Source organism: Diorhabda sublineata, chromosome 6, assembly GCF_026230105.1.
Source record: "Diorhabda sublineata isolate icDioSubl1.1 chromosome 6, icDioSubl1.1, whole genome shotgun sequence".
Classification (NCBI taxonomy): Eukaryota; Metazoa; Arthropoda; class Insecta; order Coleoptera; family Chrysomelidae; genus Diorhabda; species Diorhabda sublineata.
This window is the reverse complement of record NC_079479.1, coordinates 9041023-9064845: the sequence shown is the minus strand read 5'-3', so window position 1 is coordinate 9064845 and position 23823 is coordinate 9041023. Positions and strand designations below refer to the sequence as shown.

Here is a 23823-nt window from a genome sequence, read left to right as displayed (position 1 = left end):
TAAACACACTGTAGTACGCTGTTTTTGTATCCTATCCTATTAAGTTGTTGTTGACAAGCTTTGTTATCTTTACCTCTACCCTACATAACTTTAAACTGTTTTTTGTGAAAACGATTTTAAACACGAACAAATAATTCGTGGGCCATTGAAAGTCATGGAAAGAGCGCGTAGAAAACGTTTGTGTATCCTAGAAGAATATTATACCACAACAGCGTGAGGTTATTGAATTAGGCCACTTTACTAAATTGCTTATCGAGGTGTTGAAAGGCGACAAATTATTATTTAAATTGTGCGATTATTATTTTTAGTCCACAATTTATTGATAGCTTTGCAGCATTTTTACACTAGTCGCCCTTGTTATAAGCTTTTATACTTTGCAAAGTAATAAATTCAAATAGCTCATCGCCTTTAAATCAATTTTATTGCCTTAAATATACATAACAATTAAACAAAACGAACAAACATTAAATTAAAAATTATTCAACATATTTTTGCTTGTTTTAAAAATAAAAATTATACAGGGAAATGAATAATTAATTTAATACATAAAAGTGAAAAAGTACTTCTAAAGCTTTCTATTTCGAATTGAGTAGAAAGAAAATTTTTGTTCTCATTTTCAAAGTTTTTGAAACTATTTAAATAATACAAATAATTAATCTCATTTTTTTGTTCATGTGACTTTCTCTTACAATTAATAAGAGAATTATGTAGATTCCTGACTTATGATCTCAGATCATGGATTCATCTCTATTGCCATGGAAGTAATGAGTCCATAACTTGGAAACCATATTTCCTTTGGAAAGAATGCTTGAATATATTGTTAAATTCGTAGTAGTACACATTTTTTGAGCATTGAAATTGAATAATAAGTTAATTAGTTATCACGATTAATTATGGGTTTAAACTGGTAGGTCCTTACAAATCTTCATAGCCATCTCACTTAATGGTTCAAGTTCCTTCCTATTTACTAATTCAAATTCAGTTACAAAATAATAAAAGTGTTTGTAGCATGTGTTTACGTGCGCTTCCTGAAAAATACAAACAATATTATTAATTAATAACAATATAAATTGATGCAAAAGTTGGATATTAATACTACTCTCCAATTACGGGGAATATAAGACCAGTTTTTGAAGTAGTAGAAAGAAAAAAATCATGCAGATAATATAATATTCATAGTAAATATTTTATAAATGAAACAGAAAATATGACAATAACAGGGAACAACACTAAAACTGTAAATGAAAAGAGTAAAGATGTATGTAAATCTAGAAACAATTTGGGATAGATAAATTTCCCATAATGGAAACAGAGAAAAAAATAGAAGTGAAGAAAGCAGGATGTAATACAGAGAGAAGTAGATCAAGAAGAAAGTGGTTATATCAAATAAAGGAGGTGAGGGAAGTGAAAAGAAAAAACCTGGATAGAAATAAAGATTAGCAGGTAGACCAAGAAGAAAGTGTTTGGATCAAATAAGGAAGATAGGGGACATGGAAGGAAAAATCAAGAATGGAATATAAGTATTCGCAGAAAGTGAAAAGAAATGAAAATCTAATTTCTTGGGGATGATTTTGACGTCATTAACGTTTTTCTTATGTTTAATTTCTTTCTTTTATATTTTGGTTTTAATTTTTGCTGTTTTTATAATGAAGTCAGAGAGATTATCAAGTCTTTATTGTGGCTTAGTGTTTCAAAATAATGTTCATGTATCATACCACATGAAGCAAATAGATTAATACCTTTTAAAAATGATAAATTTTTAGTTATACTCACTGCTGCTATTGTTACAATATTTTGAAAATGATGTATATAAACATGTACAAAAACTCTATGTAATCTGGCCAAAATTTTGCTACATAAATTTGAGAAATTTTTTGGAAACGGTCTATCACTGGTACAAGGAAATAAATCTTGGTTATTTATTTGCATTTCAATCCAGTCCATGAGATGACTTATATATTCCTTGGCCGGAAGAGGTGTGGGCTTCTTAAATTTATCACCATCTGCCCAAAGATATTCGAATCTAGGCCCTCCTGACATTGTAGGACAAGTTTGTTCCGTACAAAATTCACATATGGTACCATATATGAGATTAATACGATTGAAGAAATCCACAACTGCAATATTAAATTATTTTATTATTGAAGTTAGAATTTCTGGAATTGTTGGTAATATTCATACTGAATGCACCTTTTAAATTACCACTAGACTAACGAGTTTATCTTCAGTCTCTAAAGACAATAGCTTGGTTATTGTCTTTAGAGATACAGTAACTGTGAGTGTTGGTGTAGTGGTAGCATGAGCTTGCTAAAGCCTTGAGAGCTTTATTACTTGCATGACTTTAAATAGCTACCTATTTATGAAGATAATTAATAACATCAATAATTGGCTAGGGTGTTAAAACGTTAGGAAGTTGTTGTCAATAAAAATTACGATGGACATACAAATAAACCAAAACTTACACTATGTATGTTATATGTAAAAAATGTCAACAAATAATTATCCTGCAAAGTTACTTATTGAGAATTTTAAAAATGGTAATTTTTGGGCTGTTAAAAACTTTTCATTGATAATGTATAGATTTAACAATAATTTTATCAAGAACTTACCATGAACTGCTATCCAATCATTAAGGTCTTCCCCTTGAGGAAGTTTCACAGCAGATCTTAGATTTATTCCAGAATTTAAGCTAGCTTGAGCTTGTTTGTATAGACTATAACGTATTGTTCCATGAGCAAATTTTTTTTTAGGTCTGAATGTCTAAAATTAGAATTTTATGCAATAATTTTTATTTATGTGTGTATAATTCTTCACTAACAGATTTCAGCTAATAAAATTGGCATTTTTAGTAATAAAACTCACCTTTCCTTTCTGGAAAAAGTCTAAAAATCCATTTAATGCCATACTTTATGATGTAATAATAACGAAAATAAAAAATTAAAAGTGTAAACAATATACGCACAATAATAAATGCATATTTTGTACAAATAAGTCAATTATAATATTGACACATAGAAGTGTACTCATACATATAGGAATCAAGTTAATTTTAAAATCTTGACTGGCTTACCTGCTATATCAATGAACTAGTAAAAAAAGAGGTATTGACATTTTAAGTCAAAATAATTCAAGATGGCGAGAGCCAGCTTGTCGTAGTAGAGGTCAACGGGATTTTTATTTTATACTATTTATTATAATTTTAGGATTTGAATAATTTCAATAAATTAATTATTGTGAAACATAGACAGTGTATGAATAACACAAAAGTGATGGTATTCAAACAATTGCTTTTGAAAAATGACTAAATAGCTGGAAAATATTTACCTGTCAAAAATTTGTAATTAGATTTTTCTTGTTCTTTTTTGAAAATAAGCAATACAATTTTAAAAACGTACAAATTTAATAAGATATATACAAGAAGTTCATATCAGAAACATGGAGGCTATGCAATATGAAACAGCTCGAAATATGACCCTTTTATTCTTTTTTGAACGACTATTAGATAAAGGAGAACCAAGAACTCTACACGACTTGAGCTGTCAATTTGGTTCTAAAGGATTTACCAAAGAAATGCGACAAATCGCTGGTGGAAGCCAAAGTGGCCTTAAAAAATTTTTGAGCCAGTATCCTTCTTTATTTTGTATGGATAATGACTATGTTACTGTTAATACTTTTCAACATAGTAGCAGCAAAGACAGTCAAGGTAAGACTTAATATATTTATAATTCAGAACTAGTTATTTTGTAATTTTCATGCACATTTTCAATTTGTGCTGACAGTGGCAATTACTGTCAAAAAGGCTTCTTGATCTCTGGAATTACAAAAAAATTTTTCTTGTATAGTGTATTCCATTCTATTTTAGAATATTTCTTTGTTAGGAAACTCATTTTCTTTGTACATTACTTCTATTTTCTGTTTTTACATTAATATTCAACTGCAAGACTTGATAACTCTACTTGATCACTTTAAGTACACACAGACCCTTATTAACTGTTCTCAACACTTCTTTGTTAACTATTTTTGATGTCCTAGGAATTTCAAGCATTCAGATCAATTAAGGTGGTCATTATAGAGATATGATTTCATTTTTCATAGAAATAGTTCTCCATATCTGGATCCAGGTTGTATGTTATTATAAAACCCAAATACAAACCCCTCAATGATTTGGAGACACTTTAAACTGTCTGAAAATTACTGTATCATCTGCTTACATTAGAATAATAAATTTCAATCATTTTTATTCACAAACACAGAAGTTATCTAAATTGTATCTAAAAAAAAGGTACAACTCACCATTTGTACTATAATTAGAGTTTTTTGGGAATCAGTTTGCCATTGGGTATAATACGAGAGGTGATAGTATCCGGCTTTTCAATTGGGGAAGGTTTAATTAGTGGAAAGCCTGAGATTGATTTTTGTTTGTCTCTATTATTGCATGATTAGTCTCTGATGTATATTAAATATTGTGTTCTGTTTTTTTTTATTTTGGTATGGAATATTTACAACTTCAAATACTTCTTGCCTGATTGATGTCATTTGTTAAATGCAATGTATAGGCATGCAGTATTATTTTTCACAATAACAGTTTTTTTGTCATTTATCCTTATTATAAATTTTGTTTGCGATATCATCAAAAGATCAGATAATTATTTTGCTTCTTCAATTTTTTAAAATTAATATTCACTTGAAATCTGTGAAGAACCAAATAGTTGAATAATTGCAATTGAAAGGTTCGTTGAAAATAGATTGACAACAGAAGTCAAATATGACAGTTTTTTGATTTAAAATCAATATACAAACATATTTTATATTACAGTCTAATATAAAATACCAAAATTATATTTGTTTCTACATTGAAAATATCGATAACCCCTAAGTTATATATTAGTGCTATATTTTGAATCCAAAATAAATATTGCTCACATTGATCACAAAGCTATATCTGCTCTGATCATGTCCAATAGCAGAGTTCAAAGCGATGATTCCACATTGCTTGTAAAATGTCGATATTTTCCAACATCAAATGAAAAAATTGGCACAAAAGACTTTTTACAAGCTAGTTCCAATGCTGTCAGCCTTATGGAACGTTTTGGTAAAGTTTTCACACCTATTACAAATGACATGAGAGAAAACATCATTAAATTAACAATGAAATATGAGGAAGACACACATTCTAATAAGTATTTAGATGATATGATCATTGGAGAACAGTCCAGTGGAAGATCCTCTGCAACTGAAGCTTTGTTGTGGTTGAAAAGGTAAATTTCATAATTTTTCTGCTTTATCAGAAATATTTTTAACGGTGATTAGTATTTTGTCCTACATTCATAAGTCACAAAGGATCAAAAATACTAAATTCCAATTATAAGCTTCGTTTTGCTTGGATTTTACTTGCCGTAGTTGAAAATTTATATTATGATTCTAATGAAAATGTACTTTTATGGTCAATATTGCAGAATCAAAAGTACGTTTTCACAGTGAAGTTTATAAACTGAATTTTACTTACAGGTGTCTTCATTTTCTCTCAAACTTATTTCATTTAATAATAGAAGAGAATAATAATGGATCTATTTCAAATGATTTAGCACCTTTACTACAAAAAGCTTATGCAGACACGTTAGAACCTTACCACGGTTGGCTTGGCACTCAATTATTCACTATTTTGTTCCGATACATGCCTTTCAAGAAACAAGTGTTTTTTACACTGGCTTGTGACAAATATGACTGTGATGAATCTGTATTAACAGATATGAAAATATATAATGATTATTTATCAACTACAGTTCGAAGGTTAACACAATTTTATGTACATAATGGTTTGGAATCACTAAATGTTTAATTTATATAATTGTTAATAAATAAATTTTGCATTGTCGTATAATTTTATTATAAATCTGATTAAATTAGCGTTAAGTAAAGCAGAATAAGAAAGAAGTAGTCAGGCTAGAGACATAAACAGCAATTAGTTTTATCAACCAATAAAACACAATAATGCATAGAAATAAATGCAAACTCCTTATTTACATAACTAGATGAGTTTCGTGCTTTAGAAAAAAAGAGACCAGACATAATAATAAAAATTTCTCATTTCTGGATATACACACTTTTGAACATACATAACCTAATGGAAAGAAGGTGGAGTGATAATATATATTTGCGAAGAATATAGATACAAATGAAAGCTGATCTTTCGGGGGGATTCTAAGATGTCAGATTTTTTTGGAGATTTGCATTAACAAATAAATCCTGTTGATGGTATGTCTAAAATGACCTGAAAATGTTTGAATTGAGAACAATTTCTCGATTGAACTGATTAAGAGAGTATTTTATTAAAAAATAAAATTTGTGATATTGGAAGGTTACAATTATCGTTGAATCAACTGAAATACTATGTCAAAAAATAATGTCGGGATATGCCAAACTTTTTATGAAGACACTCCTGAACATATTTTACAGTATATTTTCCTGTATCCATGGTAAATCATACATAAAAGATCATTTTGCTCCTTTTTGAACATACATCATTTTTACATATGCTTATTTCTGTTGTTTGAGGTTGAGGTCTTCTTTCTTATTTTTCACTTCCAGGATTATCAAATTCATAATTCTATCTCATAAATTTCATGTACGAACAGTTTATATTGTAAATTAGTCTTTCTTTGTTAAAATTTAAATTTTAACAATTACAGAAAACAACCTTTCACAATATAATTGTCTTTTTATGAAGAGAGGTAATTTAAAATTTCATATTCGAAAAGAAATCAGTATTTTGATTTAATGTTTACTTTTATTAGGGAAAGATTATACTACGCAAGCTGTGGAGTATTTTTCTGAAAAACTGGCTCAATATGGTGAAGGAACTGAAGTGCCTATTCGCAGCCTTTTGGGACACCGTTCCCAAGCAAGTCCTGAAGTGCGTCATGTCTCAGGACAACATTTTCATGAATTTAGAGATTTTCTCTTCAAACATCCTGGTACATTTATGGTAGATGATGAAAAAGAAACTGTGATTTTAGCAAATTTTGAATCCGTTAAGAGTCACTGCCCTCCAGAGTTACATTTTCAACATGATGTTAAAATTGATCCACAAGAAACTCAGGCTTTGTTAGATTTTCTGGCACAGTGTATTGAGGTAAGTTTTTCAAATGTAAATTTTGTAAGAGTCATTGACCTTATAAATATTCCTCATTTTAAATGGATCTTATAAAATACATTTTTAAGGTCAAAGGTCCGGTATTAGTGGAACAACTCTTTCAAATAGTCAGCTGCAACCTTCCCGAAAGTATGTGGACGAATTTATTCAACACTCCAACTCAACTTATGAGTTTTTTGAGACTTTTTTCAGACAGTTTTCATATACATTCGAATTTAGTAACTTTGATTCAACCACCCAAAATTAATCAAAAACATATGTCAGCTCAAGTTAATCTTATGAAGGAATATAAAAGAACTAATGAAGAAATGAAAAATGCCAAAAATCTGTCTATAGATGTTTGCAATGATGTTAAAACAGATAAGGTTAGTAGTTAGTCATCAATTATTAATTCTTTTAGCTGACGTTTCAAAATTTTACCATTAAGGGTATAAATTACTTTTATAGGTCGAAAGAATCGAAAAACGTGAAAAACCCTTAACTCTCCCCATGGAAGGAATAGAAATAAGCGAAAAATATCCATCTGCTCCGATGGAAAAGGATAATATACAATTATCTCCTAGATCTATAAGTGATAGATTGAAACAACCTAAAATTCAAGCGAAATCTATGAGTCCTGAACCCCCAACTTCTCCTGTACCACCTGCAGTGTCATATATTAAAAATGAAGATAAAAGTAAAGTTAATTTTAAATTAGGTAAGATTAAATATACCGGTTCTTTCACTACAATTTGACCCTCTCATTAATTATGTAACTGACTACACCAAAATGTTTCCACAACACAAAATATGACACCTCGAAAGAACCCCTTTTAGATGTATCTAACTACAAGGTGTAATGTTCTGGAGTGTGATATCTTTGCCTGTCACAACCCCTGTAAATTGTTCCAGTAACTGTTTGGAAGATTTTATCTGCCCTTACTTTAGCCTGTCTCTGCTATTTAATTTCCCTCCTCTCCAGAATGTTCCGGAACACATTGGAGAAAGTTCAGAATGCGGGAAGGCTGCAACACACTCAAAATTACATTTTCTGACGTCTGTTTCGATAATCAATTTATCATTGCAATGTTAGTAAATAATGTGCTAAGAAGCCATATCTAATTATGTGGAAGAATGAAAAAGTATTATTTGATATCTTGGAAATTTTGTTTAAAACATTTTTATTCACATTAATGGGGTTAAATTTAAAGTGAAAAACCCGGTATAATGCCCATGTCGTTTCAAATGAATTGAAACAATGAATTTGGTGTATGATTATTAATTCAATTATTTAAAAAAATTATCACAATTTAAAAAGTGATAGTGGGCATAATGATAATTTTTAAAAAACTGTATTATCAGCATTACTTAATGGATTCACATTTGAAAATTACAAAATTTCAGCTAAAATTTAAGAAAAAGTATTACAACTTTTAGATTTGATATTTTGGAAAGGGATCAAAGGAAATTTTCTTATATATCATTGTTTCATAAATAAATTCTTTGCAAACATTCTTCTATTAGTAACATGTTTTTGGTGTTTATATAATTTATTTTTTAGGAAATCCTATTAAACAGAATTCGAATGAAAATCAAAACGATCGAACAGTACTATCGCCTACTTTCCAGAAACCTTCCATTAAATCAAATTCTACATATAATCAAAGCTTGAAACAACGTATAAATACTCTCGTACTAAAAACTTTACAAGAAAATACAGGTAGAGAACAACGACAAAGTATGATGAATCAACATATAACACACACCGATAGTTGGAAAACAAGACTTTTCCAGAATACCAGGTAGATAATGTTAATTTGTTAACAGAAATCAAGATTTTCAATAGAAACTAACAACTTCTTGAATTTATTATTTTCTGGGAGTGAAGATCCTGATTTTTGTACCAGTGTTATCATTTCATCTAAAAGGAGGGAAATTTAAAAAGTCACAGAGTGATTGACTGGCCCTTGTACTATTATAAATTGTTGAACTTTCTTATTAACCTTTTGTTGTTGTTTTTTTTCCATTCTATACCTTATTTTAGTTATTACTTATAAAAATATGTAAAAAATGAGAACTAATTTACCCACTTTTTATTTTCTTGACGAAATTATCGGTATCTTGTTTCCAGGGTAATTTGTACGACGAGAGAGTGCCAATTGGTTATCAATGATATAATGAATAAAGAAGAAAATAATAAATTTGATGAAACTTGGCCTTTCACTGCAGATAGGAAGGTGGTGGCTTTTGATTGCGAAGGTATCAATTTGGGTGTAAAAGGACAACTAACTTTGATGCAAGTTGCAACGATGACCGGCTTTGCATATGTATTTGATTTAATATCCTGTCCTGAGATGATCGAACATGGACTTAGAAGACTACTGGAATCTAACGAAGTTATAAAGGTTGATGCAAAAAGTGTTTTTTATACAGGCTGTACAAATTTTACTCCCAAAGTTTGGTATATAAGTTATTTTAAGAGGCATTAAATATGTTATTAAGAAAAATAGTAGATAACTTTGGAAGTTCTCACAGTACTGCTACATGAGACGAGTTTCAAAACTTTTGGGATATGAGATTTCTCAAAATAAATTAGCATCAAGTTTATATTTGGCCAAATGTATCGATAAAAAAACTATCGTATCATTTACAACTTTATTAAATTAAAATTTTCACACTAATTATAACATTATCAACAATTTTGTAACCATCACTTTGAAAATATATCACTTCACATCACATTTTAGATCACTTGTTACTAGGGGGACACAGCCGCACGGCATCTATCGGCACCAGTTACAACTTGATGAAATAAAAACTAAAATAATTGGTGGGTGGCTTAATGTATTGGGTAACCCTAGAATTTTTTTATATTTGTAGAAAAAGAATGTTACTAGAAACTCTAAAAGCTTTTTCTGCCATGTTAACGTAAAAGTTTGAAAAAATATACAGGATGTCGTATTAAATATCATTATCTACAATACAATACAATACACACTGCTAATTCACCCTGTATATACGTGTGTATCTAAATGAATTTACCTCTAACATGGACTGTTTATTTAGGTTGTTCATGATTGTCGAAACGATTCCGTGAATCTCTACAACCAGTTCAACATAATGATGCGAATGGTATTTGATACGCAAGCTGCACATGCTATTTTAACTTACCAAGAAACGAATCGACCCGTATATAAAGCTAAAAGTATAGCTTTGAACGCGCTTTGTGAATGCTATGGCGCTCCTATTAATCCCATGAAAGATCAATTGAAAACAATTTACAGGTAAGATTTTTATGATAAGTTTTATTAAGAGAAACATACTATATAGTGACGTCACTATATACAGTGCTTTTCAGATAAAAGTATCCACCTTTAATAACTTTTGTAATACTGGTATTTAGAAAAAATCCAAAAACACGTCAATTTATGTTGGAAGGGGCAAGCATTATGGCTTATTTAAACTTACTGGAAAAGCCACCCCCTCACCCCTAGCAGCATCCCCTTTATTTTTTTAAATTACTTTTTATATTTTTTATGTAAAATTTGGATACTCCCCTTTGAGCTGATTTCAAAAATGTATAATTCTTGTAGGTTAAAGTGGTTAGTTTATGAGATAAACAATTTTTCTTTTAAGAGCACAAATTTTACTTATTATTTACTTTCACCTTATTTGCTTGTACTAAAATGGGTTGTACAACAGTTCAAACTCTTTAATCTTTTTAACTGTGCTATTTATTATGAAGTTACAATAAGTGTTCAAAATGAGTACCATTCACTTTCATACAATGGTATAATCTATTTTAACTGTGCTATTTATTCTACTTAAAAAATCCAAACAACAAAAAACTCTACTTTTTATTAAACTTTGACATTGTCAACTAGAATTTGTAGTCACTATTGATAGTGTAATTTGATACATTATTTATTTTGTTTCTCTGAAATGGTTTACTCTTTGAAAGAAAGAATTGAAATTGTAGGTTTATATTACCAAAATAATAATTGTACCAAGAGCTGTTGCTAGAATATTTAACGAATTACATGACGGAAGACATGCAACTCGATAAGTATGTAATTCAACCGATGGAGAAATTTACCACAACAGGGTCTGTTTGCAATAAAGTGCATAAGCGAGAGGGACTCGTAAATAACGAAGCAATCCAAGTGGCAATTTTAGGGCAAGTCAGCTTAGAGGCTCAACAACCCCAATCGTTGTCAACAATAAGTAGAGCGATCGTTGTTTCATCTTCTACAGTTTTCCAAGTTCTACATAAATTCAAGTACCACCCATACAAAGTTAAGTTGGTGCACGAGTTGAATGAAGATGATTTTGATCGTCGTCTAGAGTTTTGCGAATCAATGACGCAAATTATCAATAACAATCCACAATTGTTAAACAATATTTGCTTTTCTGATGAATGCTCATGGTCATTAAATGGCTTAGTAAGTAGGCATAATTGTAGATATTGGGCTGAAAGTGATCCACATATTATGCGTGAATTCCATACACAACATCCCCAAAAGTTAAACGTTTGGTGTGGTATCCTAGGGGACCACATTGTCGGACCTTTCTTCATCAACGGAAATTTAAATGGTGAATCATATCTTGAGTTACTCAGGGAAGGGGTTGACCCACGTATACAACAATAATAAAAATGATGATAACCTTTCCGAAGATTTACTGATATTTCAACAAGACGGAGCTCCCCCACACTATGCTATGCCTGTCCGACAATTTTTAAACGAAACATTCCCCGCTCGTTGGATAGGTAGAAGGGGGCAGATGATGGAGTGACCACCTAGATCACCGGATTTAACATCCCTAGACTAGAGAGGATAGAAAATGAATATCGACAATTAAATCCAGCCGTATTAAGCAATGTCAGAGAGGCATTTCAAAATAGATTATACCATTGTATGGAAGTGAATGGTACTCATTTTGAACACTTATTGTAACTTCATAATAAATAGCACAGTTAAAAAGATTAAAGAGTTTGAACTGTTGTACAACCCATTTTAGTACAGGCAAATAAGGTGAAAGTAAATAATAAGTAAAATTTGTGCTCTTAAAAGAAAAATTGAACTCGGAAAACTGTAGAAGATGAAACACCGATCGCTCTACTTATTGTTGACAACGATTGGGGTTGTTGAGCCTCTAAGCTGACTTGCCCTAAAATTGCCACTTGGATTGCTTCGTTATTTACGAGTCCCTCTCGCTTATGCACTTTATTGCAAACAGACCCTGTTGTGGTAAATTTCTCCATCAGTTGAATTACATACTTATGAGTTGCATGTCTTCCGTCATGTAATTCGTTAAATATTCTAGCAGCAGCTCTTGCACAATTATTATTTTGGTAGTATAAACCTACAATTTCAATTCTTTCTTGCAAAGAGTAAACCATTTCAGAGAAACAAAATAAATAATGTATCAAATTACACTATCAATAGTGACTACAAATTCTAGTTGACAATGTCAAACTTTAATAAAAAGTAGAGTTTTTTGTTGTTTGGATTTTTTAAGTAGAATAAATAGCACAGTTAAAAAGATTAAAGAGTTTGAACTGTTGTACAACCCATTTTAGTACAGGCAAATAAGGTGAAAGTAAATAATAAGTAAAATTTGTGCTCTTAAAAGAAAAATTGTTTATCTCATAAACTAACCACTTTAACCTACAAGTATTATACATTTTTGAAATCAGCTCAAAGAGGAGTATCCAAATTTTACATAAAAAATATGAAAAGTAATTTAAAAAAATAAAGGGGATGCTGCTAGGGGTGAGGGGGTGGCTTTTCCAGTAAGTTTAAATAAGCCATAATGCTTGCCCCTTCCAACATAAATTGACGTGTTTTTGGAGTTTTTCTAAATACCAGTATTACAAAAGTTATTAAAGGTGGATACTTTTATCTGAAAAGCACTGTATATAACTAAAATTATAAATCAAGTTGCTTCTTTGAGAAAGCAAGGCGTAGTAACTTCGAGTAAAAGGGAGAGCAAGAAAATGGAAGATTCTATTTTCCTATATTTAGTATTTTTCATTAGAACAGTTTTATTTTTTCTAGGAGGGATCAGAAATATTGGTCGAGACGGCCTCTAAGCAGAGAAATGATACTGTATGCATCTGCCGACGTTTTGAGTTTGACAAATGAAAAGATATATTATCAAATGAGTAAAAACATAAGACCAGAGAATAGGGAATTGTTGTTAGAACTTTGTGATGAGCAGGTGTGTCCGTATCAGAGATTTTAGATTATTATTTATATTATTTTTTTTTTTGGATTTTAATAATTATGAATTGAAATGTTTGTAGTTACAAATGCACATATCACCGGATAGTGTAAAAATGAAAAAGCGTCAGAGAAAAACTGAAACTGAAGTGATGGAACTTAGGACGAAATTGGCTCAAGCAACTAAAAGCGTTGTTTTAAGCAATAGAGAAGTTAGACTGCTTAGGTACATAGAATTAACAGATGACGAAAAAGAGAAGCTCAAATCTTCTGCCAAGGTAGCAAAAAAATTAGAAAAATTGGAAAGTTTAGGCAAGTATTCGCTTAATGCAAACAATTACACAAGAATTTCTAGTCCAAATGATAAATTGATTTTGGTTACTTTCTCTAACGATCCAAGTAATTTGCAGGAAGTTATCAAGAACAGTTTAATTGCTATTATTATTGGATTATATGACGCCCTTAAACAATAATCCATTTGTTAGCCTATTTGTGTGTATTGTTGTTGATATTTGCATATTACAGTGTACCGTTTCACTTCCCCTTTGATTGACTGTGTTCTCATGTTCCCTTGTAAGTTGTAGATTGTTTGGAGAGTCGTTTCGGCTTTTCAGCAGCTCTGCATCTATACCTAGAAGATATTTTGTACTTGGAATCTAATTGTTCTGATTCCATAATAGCAAACTCCTCCCAAATGAGGCTATTTTTTTGATGTTTTTATGTCCCAATCCCAAATATGTTGGCATTACTCTTTCGAGGTATACTAATCCTATTGCAGGATATAAGCAGAGTATGGCTTATTTGACCAACAACTTAGTATCGTTTCTGGTAATGAATCTGTTGAATTATCTTAAACCTTCACCTATCCGTTCACTTGGTAGCCCAGTAGCCATATTAGGATCACATTCCTGTTACATTTTGCTTTTAGAGTTTGTTTATACTTAATATTTTTCGAGATTTGATTTTTTCTACAATTTTTTGTTCTGTTTTCAAAAATATTTCCATGCGCAGGTCAGGATCGTGAAGGAGATAGTTCAGAAGAAGATGGAGATAATGATCAAGATTATCCTAGTTTGGACAGCGATATGACGTCGCCACGTAATTCCGAGCCTACTAGTCTAACAGAATCAATGCAAATGGTCGATACAATATTGAATGATAACAAATTAGATCGAATCGATAAAATAGAAAAATTAGAAACGATACTCAGTAACGCTGCCATATTACAAAATGATATAGAATCTGAAAAGTGTACTTGTAGTTGTCATTGTAAATTGAATAATGGGTATAAGCAAGACCGCGTTGTATCTCCTACTAATGAATACGTTAGTAGCGTTAAAGATGATGATGACGGTATGGTCAAGGCGAATCATTCTAATATAGGCACACAAACCCTTAGCACCGGTGATATAGTCGTCACCAAAATATTTTTTAACGAATCTACCGAATGAAATACGAGGATACGTTAATTTTTTTTAATTTAATTTTCGTAGTGAAAGCACTAGGTAATAGTTCGGACTTATATCGGTAATTGACATTATTAAAATTTATTATTGCATTGAAGATACCCCTATAAAAATACATGCACTATATTTCTCAAAAAAAACCATGATGCTCAGTTCATTTATAGAAATTTTTTGTAGCAAAAAAATGTTGGGAGGTTTAAATAATTGTTTTTTTATTTTTGCAATAAAATTTTGTTGAGCCTCCTTATATAAATTGGAATAATATAAAATCCATGTAGTGTTTTTGATGAAATAAATTAATTTTAGTAAATAATGTCATATCCTTGCGGTTTTTATCAACTATTACTTGAATAATGTGTGGTAGATACTTATTGCCCTAGGGTATTAAGACTGCTTCCTCATTGATTAATTCTCTCCTCTTATTTCCTGTCTCTTGTCATTTTTAGAGGTGATTTTTAGTCTTAATCTGTTTTGATCTTACCCTCTTGTACTTTTGTGTCTATATTTTCTCTAGATAACTCAGTGGACTTTTTTTATCAGTACCTTTTTGACCATTGTTTTAAATACTTACATAATTTGTGAAAATTACAAATATTAATATTCTTATTTGCCCTTAAAGCCTTTCTTTTCTGACATATTTTCTTCTTGGAGTAACAATTTTTATATTGCCTTTTTTGAATTTCAAAATCTTGTTACATATCTGATTCATTAAACTCCTCAAACATTGCAATGATTATCTCCTTATTAATAAAAATGCAGGCAATAATAATGTCAAGGTAATATCGCAGGTAAAAATATAAAACATTAAACATTGATATTAAATAACCATAAAATAAACAATAATAGAAAAATATAATGAATAATAAATCAGCTTAGTTTGTCTATTCAATTTTATATAGTACAGGAAAGCTTAAAGTAATAAATCAATTATTGTGTGCATAATTTCAAAAAACTTCCCAAGCACGTTATTTGAAGATTCCAAATTGATGTGAACGTGAAGAAATGATCCCTATCTTTAAACCGCTTCAAATGACAGGTACATCCTCTATTATTTTATGTACAGAATTCAAAATAATGACTTTTTTCTGTTCAGTTTTCATTCACTCTATATAGTAGTTACCACTAACGGACAGTTTAATTATTTTACTCTTTGTGTATTGAATGTTTGAAAATAGTTTCTTCGATGTAATTTTGAATTATAAATTAGACAAAATCAAATTGTTTTTTGTATTTCCAATTTCAGTTATCGATATTTGTCCGTTCTTACGTTAACAATACAAGGTAATTTGTAGTATGAAGTTTTTATTCAAGTAACTAATGCTCAATAACAATCTTTTTTATTGTTTTAGATGAAATTTTATAAATATTTTAATAAAGAATCAATGACATACGTACAATCGTACGAATAATCCAGAAATCAGTGACAATTGATGCTTGAGACTGGAACTTTGAATAATGCTTTTCCCAAAGTGATTCGAGGACCTTCTAGGTGACATTAAGAGATTTTATAGGGTCTATACACGATCACTACTGGTGAAAAAAGTTGAGAAAACTCCTTTTTATACAGTTGTGTAGTGTAATGTAGGGGCCGTGCCAATGCTTAACAGTCAAAAAGCATTAGTATGGTGGTTTTACCACTATGCAATTTATTAATTAGCAATTCATCAAATATAATTATTGTTATTGCAAGTTTACATGAGTAGTCGATGGGTTTTACCCCAGCAATTATATTTTTTTATATGCTTTGATAGCGTTGATCGAGGTCCCAAAAACTCTCCCAAAACAAGTTCCATCCTCAAGCCTAAGACCATCCTTCACTTTATTATCATTTGCTTCTTTTCAACTATAAATTTTGGCTTAGATCTATTTTGTTTTCTACTACATTGTATGTTGTCTTAATATTTCAAACAATGTAGGTGGAATTTAATATTTTAATTGCTTTATTATATTTTATTGAAATAGAAAGTTTTATAAGAAATTTGCAACACCAAATTGGACGTAGTTATGTCTAGAAAAATTAATATTACATGGAATTGTCCAATTTCTTATACACAAAAAAACTTTACTTATATATATATATATATATATATATATATATATATATATATATATATATATATATATATATATATATATATATATATATATATATATATAATGTATATTACAATATGAATATGTAACATTCTTTCGGCGCTACGAGACGAAGCTCAGGTATGAGGATTGCCTCATTTATCAGTTTTTTTTTCCTGATATGCTCCACTTGCTCGGGGCAGCTTCAATGAAGAATATAAAATACTCCAGGGGTCAGTATGATGATGACGAATATGCTGAAGTCAGTTGAACAGATTTTACTTGCATAACTACGTCCATTAGTGGATATTTATATTTTTTTTTTCGGCAATAATCGGTTTGTTTTTCTACATTCCACAAATGATATTTGAAAATAGTGCCTTTTTTGATTTACTTATTGTGAAATTTATGCCTTCAAATAATTTGTTTTGCTAATAGAAAATAAACATGACGTTTATTATGTTGGGACATTTTCGGATGAAAAACTTCCTTCCTAGATTCTTTGTATTCTAATGCGATATTAACTATGGAGAGATGTTCAAATATCACCTTCCAACTTAGCAAACTTCGTATAGTTCTTCCATTTACAATTGCAGAAGTTTAAAAGAAGCTTAAATAAAGTAGTAAAAATGGAGATTATTACTTTTAGTTATTGAAGTATTTTTAAAAGATAAGTTTATAGCACTATCAGTATAAGAACACCCTCTTAAATTTTTAACTGGATACAAATAAATATGATAAGGAAAAAGTAGAAAAAAATAACATATCTATTAGTATGATGGGTGAATGTTATTTGAATATTTACCAGAATGTCTGGAAGGAATGAAAACATGTCATTGGGATTTTATTACACTACTAATGAGCACTTGGAGTACATCTCAACATATACTGTTGAGGTTGAGTTCATGGACTTTATATTCAGTACAGAGTAGTACCAGTCGTGAACTGAGCTCTTTTTGAATCTCGTTCGTTATTTTTTAGAAAACCAAATTCCAAATTAAGAATTATAAAGAAATGCTTTGTAACAATCAAAACTCATAATTATACATAAAAAACAATGATTTTTCAATTTTTATAGGACTAGTTTGAATTAGAAACCAAACTGAACGCCATTTTGTGTTCTTATAAGTTTTCAAAGATGAACTTTTCAGGCCATTTAACTAATACTATAACTATAATATTCATGTTAATTAAGTTCCTTTAAATGTATAAGGGTAGTGAGCACTATTTTTCGTTCCGATATTTAGCATATAAATTCATGTTAGCAAAGTGAATAGTTGATTACTCCTCGTACAGATGTAATTCTAAATGGAACAACTGTACAGTCGATTTTTACACTAACTGTATAAAATACTGAATTTTAATTATTATAGACTGTAATAAATATAGTTAGCAAGGTTGGGCGAATAAAATAATTGTTGTACATATAATTTTGTTTTTTGAAATTTATTATTTCTCTGTTAACTAGCAATTTCAATTTTTTCGTTGTAACATAAAACAACTGATGATAATGAATGATACAACTTGATGTGTTAACAGTAGCGAGAGGCACTGCGTTCGTAACATGTTTGAAGATAACAACTGTCAGTGGCTAGCGCAGTTAATTTCGTTATTGTATAGCAATAGATATTATTTAGTAATACTTTTTTGATGAATAAAATAAATATACGTTGTGTTTATAGCTTTACAATAATCAATTCTTAACTGACGAAAATTTTATATAATATAAAGTACAACCTCTTTAATCCAAACAGTGTATTTTATAGGATTGGCCGAAGTTATCGTCCAATTAAAAGGGAATAAACCGCAAATACCAAACTAACGGTTACCCTGCATATTTCGAGAGATTCCCCCCCAAGCATCAAGGATTTATTTTCACATGACACAAGGAAAGGCAACTATTGAAAACTTTCTATTAGCCAAACTAGATATATATTACTTTTTCGCTGTGCATTCGTCCCAGTTATTATTTGGTAATATTAAAAAACAAAATAATATGATATTGTGTAGACATGTAGTATTTGGATGTTTAAAAATTATAACTCGAGTTTATAAGATACTGAGTGTTACCGTCCATTTCCCCACCTTTTCAAGAATTGCGTCTTGAGATTTTATGATTGCGGTGTGGTTACCTTATAATTGAATTGTTTCTACGTATACTTTGTTGAACTGATGAATAATGATGATAATTTTCACCCTCACCCGTCATTTTTAGTGGTTAGTTAAAGTTTAAACACACTAGAAGTAAAAAAGTCTAGTAACGGCAAACAAGTTCAGTTTGGATGTTCGGATTAAAGAGGTTGTACTTAGTTCACGTTTTTATTATTTTTTTTATCAAAGCAATATATTTAAACTTTAATAATCGTTTTATATCACAATTACAATGGATGAAAAGAATGTGTAACTTTAAAGTAGAGATCAGTTAAGTTTAAATATCTAAACAAAAGTTTTACTGTCAATTAAACAAGTTGTTTATTTTTAGTAAAGTGCCCAATGTGGTTGAGGTTTACATAAAAAAATACTTTTAACAAATTAAAGTAACCGTTTTAAATATACATGTGTCCATTAAACAATAATTTTTGTATATAATACCAATATGATATGTTAATTCAAATCTACTAAATATCTAAGATTTAGGATTTTATTAGATTTAAATGGGTTCCCTATAATATAAATGTATATTAAAAATCTATATCTCTACTTTAAAGGTTACTTTTATGATATAATAATTGAAAAAATAATAATTTCATTATTATACGTTACATTTATATTATTTATTTATTTATATTGTGATTTATTGATTAATATACAAAAATATTTAAGAAGAAACTGGAAAATAATTTTGTAATTGTATGAAAATATCAAAAATAAATTTATTTAATTCAGCTAGTACTTATCAACAGTCACTGTTCTTGAATTTTTTAGTCCAATTGTCATTCGACTAAATACTTTTCTCTGTACTTGCTATTCCAAGCTCTATTTTTTGCTAATTTTTTCGCAAATTAAGGTAATTGTCACCAAAATCATCATTCGGGGCTTGAAAAGTACCTGGGCGTTGCTTGTCTTCATATATTTACATGTTCTACCACCGATTGAAAAAACCCTCATGCATGACAACATTAAAAGAGTTGATTCGATACAAATTAGAACTAAAAGGTCAAATACGAAATATAAATACTATGAAATTGACATCACTTGTAAGGAAGACGAAGTAAGAGGATAAGTAGCTAGAGCAAAAGGTCGTGGGATGTGTATGCAACGTTGTATGACGGAACAAACACCTAAGACGAATTTATAAAGCGACAATCAGGTTTATGCATCAAAAACGAAACCAGAGACCAAAGAAACAATGGAAATAACATCTATGTCGAATTGCAGATGGTAAAAATGGCAAGGGATAAATCTCCAATTGGAAAAATGTGGAGTAACAACCTAGAGGAAAGATATCCGACCATCTTGTCAGAACTCCTTCCTTCTATCTAAAATGGTTAAAGGAAAGATTGGGAATCTACTAGGCCCTCCTCAAGTAGTAGCAAAACTTAATATACTAAAAAAATCCTGTAATCTAAAATTGTTAGTTTTTTTTAATGACACCGATCTCGGGATGTTTTTGCTATTTTTTGCGCATTAGTTAAGGAGCTATCCATGTTCAACATTTGTTTGTGTGCCTGCTGGCCCAATCCATAACCTTCTTGATTTCTTCATAGGTTACTATTTATACCTATATTCTATAACCAGTTTTTTCAAGGCCTCTGGAGTGTCACCCTAGCCATAAGGTTCGTTCTTACGAAATAAGGTAGATTGATTAGACTTTTTTTATACATACAAGAGTATAAGAAAATGATCTACATTTTATTGCTAGTTTCTTCCTTTTTGTTTTTGTAATTTTTTAAAATTGATATTATACATATCTACTAATATACACTTATTTGTTTAGACATATTTCCAGATAATTTTATTGTAGATGCCATATTTACTAAGCAATATATTTATTATTTCAAGCTGCTACTAGAAAACTGAAAATTTATTATAGTATGTCGGTCAATTTATGAAATATTAAATCTAGTGATACAAAAAAATCAGCTGTGGTAATACTTCAGCCAAGAAAACCATTCGATTTCTTAAATATTATTTGCGGAGGGAGTTTTGAATTCTATTGAGAGCTAAACTAAAACACCCGGTCCATCCCAGTATTACTGAACACACTGTTTACACCAAAACTCACAATTACACTGTCTGTTGAGCGTTTTGATAACCAAGTTATCGTCTTCAGAGACTTAAGGTAAACAGTCTCTGAAGACGCTAACTTGGTTATCGAAACGCTCGACAGACAGTGTAATTGTGGCTATAGACTGTAATTTAACAAACACGTAGTAAAAGCCAAAGAAAATTTCGGTTTTACTTTGTCGAATTTTCATATTTGAGAGATCGAAGAGGTACTAAGGTAAATCATATCTTGTATTTTCGATATCTGAATATTTACCGAACTAGATTTTTAGCTTCTATCATTGGTATAAAAATCTAGTTTTTGTTAGAAATTCTCAAAATTTGATTGGTTTAGCTTGAAATTAGGAAGTTATTTTGAAAAAATAAGGAACGCCATAATTATTTGAGAAACGACATGCACGAATTTTATAAATTTTGATGTTCAGGGTTTTAGTAATATGGTGGTATTGTTATGAAAAAGTCTCATGGTTGCATGTAAAATTGATGGGGTAACGATTGATTCAGTTTTGGAGGACTGTTTTCAATTATCTTATTCTTGGCCCTTTAGTAATTTAAAACCATCTGCCAACTTCAGTTTATTCAAGTCTTCCTCCCTTCCAGTATACTCCCAGGTGTCACACCCATGATTCTTTAGTCTCTTGCATTCAGGACAAATGCAGTTACATGTTTTATCTTCTAATCCAAAAAATTTTCTCAATTATATCTTATACCCGTGATTAATACCGGTTATAGATTCCCATTCAATTTAATCTGATCCGATGAAGAAATTATGGGCCCCCTTTTTCGCCAGGGAGATGTGAATCTACTCAGCAATTCTTAGACACTTTCCAGAACATGTGTTGATTGGGGATGTTATACATTTGCTTGGATTGTAGTTCTAATTTATCTCTGCAGGGCTTCTAAACGACAACTGAGGGTTACAACAGATGCTCGAAACGTTTCCAATACATTTTATAACATCCCTGATAGGTTTTGATTTTTATCTGTGTATTAATTTTGTTGATTTCGAGGGCATGGCACAATATTGATTCACTTGTTGCAGTTTTTCTACGACCTAATCTTCTTCAGCATCGGATTTTATAGGAACAAAATTTATAGAAATTGTGTACGCCGATAATTGAGGTGTTAAATTCTTGTATTTCATTAATTTTTAAAAGTAACTTTTCAAGGTAAATTATGAAATGTAAAACATATATTGATTTTTTAGTATTATTATCGAAACTATGTCAATATATTATAGTTACAAAATTTGAATATTTTTTGTCTGTTTGGTGAAACTGTAATCTTTTTTGATACTTTTTTATTGGAACCCGTTTGTTGTGTTTGTCTTTTTATCTTAAATGTTTTATTTTTTAAGATATTTTAAGACTGTAACGATGTCTAATCTGATACTAAAAGCAATAAATGTATTTTCTAATATACAATACGTTTGCAGGTAATGGTTTTTGTCACTATTAATTGATAATTTATATTTGTTGTTTGTAATTGCGTTAACTAAAAAATAAATGGACACAAGTATGTTGAATGTCGTCTTAATTTCCAAACCTGACACATGGAGAGAGAAAGAGATAAAGTCCGATATCCAAATACTCAAAAAATACAATAAGAGAAGGGTCACATAACATCTATCCAAATCGCCATCGATGGAAACACTTCAGAGGAATTTGAGATCCACGCTGGGTTCCTCTTTCTCTTGTTCGATCTACTTGACAAAACTGATAACCCAAACTATAGTTTCGCTGACTATAAGCACGCCGGTGTCTTTGTTTAAAGGGCGCTGCGGTTTCTGATTTGATATAGTCTGGACATAAAATCACCATAATCAGGTATTCGCCTCGCACATCTGGTGCTCGTTTCCCAAGCATACCCTGAGGTTGCTTGACTCACTACAGGAGATAGCAATTCGACTTGTAGTTAATCAGAAACTTCGACAGCTTATACTATAGAAAAAAACTCGCTGAGTTGTCCCAAGTCCAACATAATCCAAACTAGAGTTTTTGCAAGATCTACTCGACAGGCTGACTTGTTTTTAAAATCAAATTTTGAAGTAAAATAGATATTTTGGCGCCATTAGGAAGTAAAAGTCGAGATCATGTTCTGAATCATTTTAAGCTGTTTAGAGTTCTAGAAAATCTAGATCTCATTAAGGTTCCAGTGGATCAGTTCAAGTTTTGGAACCTCAGATCACGATCATGTTCAGTATGTTCAAGTGATCCGGATCAAGAAATAAGTATGTTGAAGTGACATTGTTATAAATATTCAAAAAAATCTAATTCGATAATTTGTTGCATACTACTTTACTCATCTTGTGAGTTGTTACTCTTCTTTAGATCTGGCTGAATAGGGTCCTGTTCCGAATCCAGAAGTTCTCGTTTTACTTCTAGATCTAGATCTGAATTTAGACGGTCTCGTTTAGGATCAGCTAGATGAAGATTTAGTTCTGCTTGAACATCTCGTTCACAATGATTTAGATCTGGTTGAATATGGTCCTGTTCTGAATCTAGAAGGTCTCGTTTTGGTTCTAGATCTTAGTTTGAATGATTACATTTAGGAACAATTAGATCAAGATTCAGTTCTTCTTGATCATCTCGTTCACTACGATCTAGATCTGGATGGATAGGGTCCTGTTCTGAATCGAGAAGTTCTCGTTTTACATCTAGATCTGAATTTAGGCGACACATTTAGAATCAGCTAGATGAAG

General features: G+C 30.4%; 3 protein-coding genes across 7 annotated transcripts; 2 read left to right on the top strand and 1 right to left on the bottom strand.

Moving 5' to 3' along the window:
• Positions 1–404: 404 nt before the first annotated feature.
• Positions 405–5832, bottom strand: LOC130444817 (MOB kinase activator-like 3). 3 transcript variants are annotated; one of them, XM_056780083.1, is made up of 4 exons: positions 5507–5832; positions 2610–2760; positions 1774–2117; positions 405–1028 (listed from the first exon to the last, which is right to left on the bottom strand). In XM_056780083.1, exons 1-4 carry the CDS (start codon positions 5516–5518, stop codon positions 900–902), a joined length of 636 nt encoding a protein of 211 aa, XP_056636061.1. In that variant the 5' UTR covers positions 5519–5832; the 3' UTR covers positions 405–899. The 3 variants fall into 3 exon arrangements, with proteins under 3 accessions (XP_056636061.1, XP_056636060.1, XP_056636059.1); XM_056780082.1 differs by lacking the exon at positions 5507–5832 and adding an exon at positions 2863–3083; XM_056780081.1 differs by lacking the exon at positions 5507–5832 and adding an exon at positions 2863–2998 and having other exon boundaries at positions 405–2117.
• Positions 3110–22638, top strand: LOC130444815 (uncharacterized). Of its 3 annotated transcripts, XR_008909999.1 has the most exons (11): positions 3110–3703; positions 6795–7132; positions 7222–7518; positions 7601–7850; positions 8694–8934; positions 9264–9537; positions 10199–10416; positions 13192–13354; positions 13440–13668; positions 14368–15858; positions 16172–22638. XR_008909999.1 is itself a non-coding variant. In XM_056780079.1 (10 exons), the coding sequence occupies exons 1-10, from the start codon at positions 3436–3438 to the stop codon at positions 14805–14807; spliced, it is 2697 nt and encodes an 898-aa protein (XP_056636057.1). In that variant the 5' UTR covers positions 3110–3435; the 3' UTR covers positions 14808–22638. The 3 variants fall into 3 exon arrangements, 2 of the variants coding, with proteins under 2 accessions (XP_056636057.1, XP_056636056.1); XM_056780079.1 differs by having other exon boundaries at positions 7601–7829; positions 14368–22638; XM_056780078.1 differs by having other exon boundaries at positions 14368–22638.
• LOC130444818 (pleckstrin homology domain-containing family A member 8) lies at positions 3126–5870 on the top strand. Its single transcript, XM_056780084.1, has 2 exons — positions 3126–5258; positions 5509–5870. Exons 1-2 carry the CDS (start codon positions 4954–4956, stop codon positions 5837–5839), a joined length of 636 nt encoding a protein of 211 aa, XP_056636062.1. The 5' UTR covers positions 3126–4953; the 3' UTR covers positions 5840–5870.
• Positions 22639–23823: the final 1185 nt, after the last annotated feature.